This window comes from Dictyostelium purpureum (genome assembly GCF_000190715.1).
Source record: "Dictyostelium purpureum unplaced genomic scaffold DICPUscaffold_126, whole genome shotgun sequence".
Classification (NCBI taxonomy): domain Eukaryota; phylum Evosea; class Eumycetozoa; order Dictyosteliales; family Dictyosteliaceae; genus Dictyostelium; species Dictyostelium purpureum.
In genome coordinates, this window is record NW_003519463.1 from 1 (window position 1) to 5,000 (window position 5,000).

Sequence of the window (5,000 nt, forward strand, 5' to 3'; positions counted from 1 at the left end):
TCAATCTTTTATATATATCTTTATTTATTGACACATTTCAATTACTATTGAAATTTTTTATAATATTTAATTAAATATTATATTTGTATATTTTTTAAAAAACCAAGAAAGATAAAAATAAACAATCGCACATAACCACAGAAACACACACATAAACACAGATAAAAAAACTAGTTAAAATTATATTTTTTTTTAAAATTTTTTTCATTAATTATTCATTTGTTAAAATTTTTATATTAAATTTTTTATTTTAAATATCCATTATTATAATCATAATAATAATAATCAATATCAATAATATAATAAAGATAAATCTAAAAACTAAATTAATTAAATAAATAAATACATATAATATAATATAAAATATACACATGGCTGATATACAAGGTTATTTAGTAAAGGTAAATAAAATTAAAGATAATATTTATTTATATATTATAAAATATTAATAAAAATAATAAAATTATTATAGCAAGGTGGATCAATTAAAACTTGGAAAAAAAGATGGTGTGTTTTAAAGAATGGGTCAATATTTTATTCAAAAAAAGCAAATAGTGGTGAATTAGGTATCATTCATTTAAAATGTGTTAGTTCAGTAGTTGCAAGTACAAAAAAGAAGAATAATTGCTTTGAAATCGAAACACCAGAAAGAACTTATTATATGAAAGCACCATCACCACAGGATATGAATCAATGGATCGAAGTATTAAATCAGCATTTAAAGAAACTAAAGGAACAAAGCAATGGCGCAAACGGATTGGCAAAACCAGAGCGTATTACAGTGGAAGATTTCGATTTATTAAAAGTTATTGGTAAAGGAAGTTTTGGCAAAGTAATGCAAGTTAGAAAAAAAGATAATAATAAGATATACGCAATGAAAGTTTTAAACAAGAATAACATTCTAGAGAGAAAAGAGGTCGATCATACACGTGCAGAAAAGAATATACTCCAAAAATTGGTTCACCCATTCCTTGTAAATTTAAATTATAGTTTTCAAACCAACGACAAGCTCTACTTTATCATGGATTATGTGAATGGTGGAGAGTTGTTTTTCCACTTGCAGAACGAGGAAAAGTTTGACGAATCGCGTGTAAAGTTTTATTGTGCAGAGATCGTTTGTGGTTTAGAGTATCTTCATAATTGCGGCGTTCTTTACCGTGACTTGAAGCCAGAGAATATTTTATTGACCGAAGATGGCCACATTTGTATGACCGATTTCGGCATCAGCAAAGAAGGTTTGCTCTCTGACAACGATCGTACCAAAACTTTTTGTGGAACACCAGAATATTTAGCCCCAGAGATTCTCAAAGGAAACTCCTATGGTAAAGCGGTCGATTGGTGGAGTTTTGGCACCCTGGTATACGAAATGCTTTCTGGTTTACCTCCATTTTACTCTCAAGACGTAAGAGAGATGTACAATAAAATTATAAACGAAGAATTAAAATTCACACCTCAATTCTCTGCAGAGGCCAGAGATTTCATATTGCTCCTCCTAGAGAGAGACCCAAATAAAAGACTAAAAGATCCAAAAATTATTAAATCCCATCCTTTCTTCAAAGGTGTCGATTGGGATAAATGTTTAAAGAAAGAATTAACTCCACCATTCATACCTCAAGTCAATGGTAAAGCTGATACAAGTCAAATCGATAGTGGCTTCCTTGTTGAAACTGCCAAATTATCTTTAGATCCAACAAGTTTAAGTTCCTCAATGCAAAAAAATTTTGAAGGTTTTACATTTATAAATGTTAATGAACATTTAAATACTTAATAATAATAATAATAAAATATATATAAATAAAAAAAAAAAATTAAAATAAAAAAAAAAAACTATAAAATTATTTTATACAACACCCTATTTAATATTTTTTTTCATTTTTTTTTTTTTAAAAATCTTACATCACACACCCATAAAAAAAAATCAAGATATTTCTTTTTTTCTTTTTCTTTTTTTTTTTATTTTAATTTATTTTTATTTTGAGTCAAATCATTCTTCTTGGGTTTGGAATCCCCAGAAAAAAAAATTGCATTGAATTGTTTGATTTTTTTTTTTTCTTTTTTTCTTTAAAACCTTTTTTTTTTTTTATTATTTTAAATTAAAATTTTTTTTTTTAAAATTTTTTTTTAATTTATTTTTTTAAAAATTTTTTTTTTTTTTTCATCATTCATAAATAAAAGAAATTTCTATAAATTTAATATAAATATTTATTACATATATTTGTTTTTTTTTTTGTATTACTATAGTAGCTATAATAATAATAACTCTTTTTATTTTTTAAATAATCATATATTCATATTCATATACATATAAAATGACAACAACAGAAATTAAAGTTGAAAATTCAGAAAATATCGAACCATTATTACATACCAAAGTAGGTAATGCCACAAATGCTAATTTCCCAGTTGACGATAGAGGCGCAGTTTATCATTTAGGTGTTGCTAAAGGGGAATGTAAATATAGTCTATAATAAGAATAGTTTATTTTTTCAATATTATATAACTTTATACTAACATTAAACTTTATTATTTATAATATTACCTTTCATTTTATTATTATTAAAATTATACTCTTATTCATTTATTTTTAATTATAAATATTTTTTTATATTAAATATCTTTATTTTTTTTTCATATTTTTTTTCATATTTTTTTTCATATTTTTTCATAAATATAGTATCACCAAGAATTTTAACAGTAGGTGATTCAGAACGTGCTGCAAAACTTAGAAATGAATTATTAGAAGATGCTGAAAAACCAGTTTCACACAGAGGTTTTGTAATTCATAATGGTAAGTATAAAGGTGTTAAAGTTTCAATTGTGTCAATTGGAATGGGTCCATCTATGATGGACTTTTTAGTTAGAGAAGGTAGATACGTTGTAGAAGGTCCAATGGCAATCATTAGATATGGTACCTGTGGTTCATTAAAGGATGTTAAAGTTGGTTCATTAGCCGTTGCAAGCCAAGCAGTTTTAATTCGTAGAAACCCAGATTTCTGGCACCAAGATAAACACAGTGATTGTAAAAACTATGACATCTCATTACCAGTTGATGGTGATAAAGAATTAGTTCAAACTTTAACAAACGAATTTAGAAGCACCTTTACTGACAGAGAAACCGTTGTTGGAATTAACGCCACTGCCGACTCATTCTATAGCAGTCAAGGTAGAATCGATCCAGAATTTGATGACGATAACCACAATTTAATCAACACCCTCATTGAAAAATTCGATAATAAAGTTACAACTCTTGAAATGGAAACCTTCCAATTATATCATTTATCAAAACGTTCAAAACAACCAATTAAAGCTGCTGCTGCCACAATCATTTTAGCCAATCGTTTAAGCAATGCTTTCCTCGATAACGAAACTAAATCAAGATTAGAAATTGAAGGTGGTAGAGCTTGTTTAGATGCTTTAATTAAAATTGATTTAAATAACTAAAATTATATAACTTTAAAATAAAAATAAAAAATAAAAAATAATAAAAAAAATAAAACAAACTAATGTGTTTTTAAAAACTTTTTTTCAATCTTTTTTTTAACCAAATTTGATAATCAATTTTTTTTAAAAATAGTTTTTGTGTTTTGTGAATAAAACCCCATGCAACCACCACCCACTAAAAATTATTTTTTTAAAATTATTTTTTATTAACAACCAACTCACACCCACACTGAACCCACTCACACCCACAGATTTACAATCAATAAAATAATATTGCTGTATTTTTTTGGGCATATTAATAAATTTTGTTTAATATTAAAGTTTAATCAAAAAAATAACTTTAACACACAATTCCAAAACTAGAACAAAATTTTAAATTATTATAAAAACTTTTTTTTTTTTCATTAAAATTATAATTTTTTAAAAAAAAACAGCAAAAATATATATATATAATGTGATGTTATGTATATTATTTTTATCAATAATCCATTTTTGGAACCATTTATTTATTTTAATTTAATTTATTATTTTTATTTTTTTATTAAAATTTTTATTTTTTCTTAATAAAAACCATAAAATAAATTATTTTATTCAAATATAATTTATAATATATATAATTAAAGATGGAGTTAGAGAATTTAAATAAAGGTGTTCAGTTAACTTTTGAAAATATAACTTACAAAGTAGAAAATAAAAAATATAAAAAACAATTAAAAAAACAAGCAAGTTTAGAAAAAAAGAATTTAGAAAATGTAACAAACCCATCAATCATTGAAAAGGTTGAGAAAGAATTAACAATTTTAAACAATGTTAGTGGAGTTATTGAAAAAGGTATAGTAAAAAAATTTATAAACTATCATTATCTTTATAGTAGTACTTATTTTTTTATTTAAACCAAAATAGGTGAACTATGTGCATTAATGGGGCCTTCAGGTAGTGGTAAATCAACTCTATTGGACATTTTGGCTGAGCGTAAATCAACTGGAAAAATTACAGGTAAACTATTAATTAATGGAAAAGAAATTGGTGCTGCATATAAAAAAGTAATTATTTTTCAAAATAAAACATTATTTTTTAAAATATTAAAATAAATTTTTTTTTTTTTCTAGTATTGTTCATATGTAACACAGGAGGACATTTTATTACAAACTTCAACAGTTTACGAAATTATAAAGTTTTATGCTGATCTAAGATTACCATGTGCTTCAGAACAAGAAAAGGTTAAAAGAGTAGAACAAGTTATTGATGAAGTAGGTCTTTCGCATAGAAGAGATTCTAAAGTAGGTGGGGTTTTACCAGGTGGTATAGTTATTAAAGGGCTTTCAGGTGGCGAAAAGCGTAGGGTTTCTATTGGATGTGGTTTGGTTACCAATCCATCTTTAATTTTTTTAGATGAACCCACAAGCGGTAAATATTATCAATATTTATAATAAATTAAATATAAAAAATATTAATTATTTGCTATTATAGGTCTTGACTCTGTAACGGCTTTATCAATTATGAAAACCCTACAGGATCTCACAAAGAATAAAGGATGTACCGTTGTTGTTGCAATTCAC

The 5,000-nt window shown here is 25.0% G+C and overlaps 3 protein-coding genes across 3 annotated transcripts in view; all 3 read left to right on the top strand.

Annotated features, from left to right (window-relative positions):
• Window positions 1–371: 371 nt before the first annotated feature.
• On the top strand, window positions 372–1,768 carry DICPUDRAFT_152431 (uncharacterized protein; the record flags this gene model as incomplete). The annotated part of the gene is made up of 2 exons (XM_003288169.1): window positions 372–401; window positions 473–1,768. The coding sequence occupies 2 exons, from the start codon at window positions 372–374 to the stop codon at window positions 1,766–1,768; spliced, it is 1,326 nt and encodes a 441-aa protein (XP_003288217.1).
• Window positions 1,769–2,309: 541 nt separating this feature from the next.
• Window positions 2,310–3,441, top strand: DICPUDRAFT_79031 (uncharacterized protein; the record flags this gene model as incomplete). Its single annotated transcript, XM_003288170.1, has 2 exons — window positions 2,310–2,451; window positions 2,675–3,441. 2 exons carry the CDS (start codon window positions 2,310–2,312, stop codon window positions 3,439–3,441), a joined length of 909 nt encoding a protein of 302 aa, XP_003288218.1.
• A 623-nt stretch (window positions 3,442–4,064) lies between these two features.
• Window positions 4,065–5,000, top strand: part of ABCG29 (uncharacterized protein) — a gene marked incomplete at both ends in the record, with an annotated part of 2,067 nt that continues 1,131 nt past the window's right edge. The window contains 4 exons of the mRNA XM_003288171.1: window positions 4,065–4,272; window positions 4,345–4,484; window positions 4,551–4,848; window positions 4,912–5,000. The exon at window positions 4,912–5,000 is cut by the window's right edge and continues 1,131 nt beyond it. Of these exons, the coding sequence (XP_003288219.1) occupies window positions 4,065–4,272; window positions 4,345–4,484; window positions 4,551–4,848; window positions 4,912–5,000 (735 nt within the window). The remainder of the gene's footprint in view (window positions 4,273–4,344; window positions 4,485–4,550; window positions 4,849–4,911) is intronic.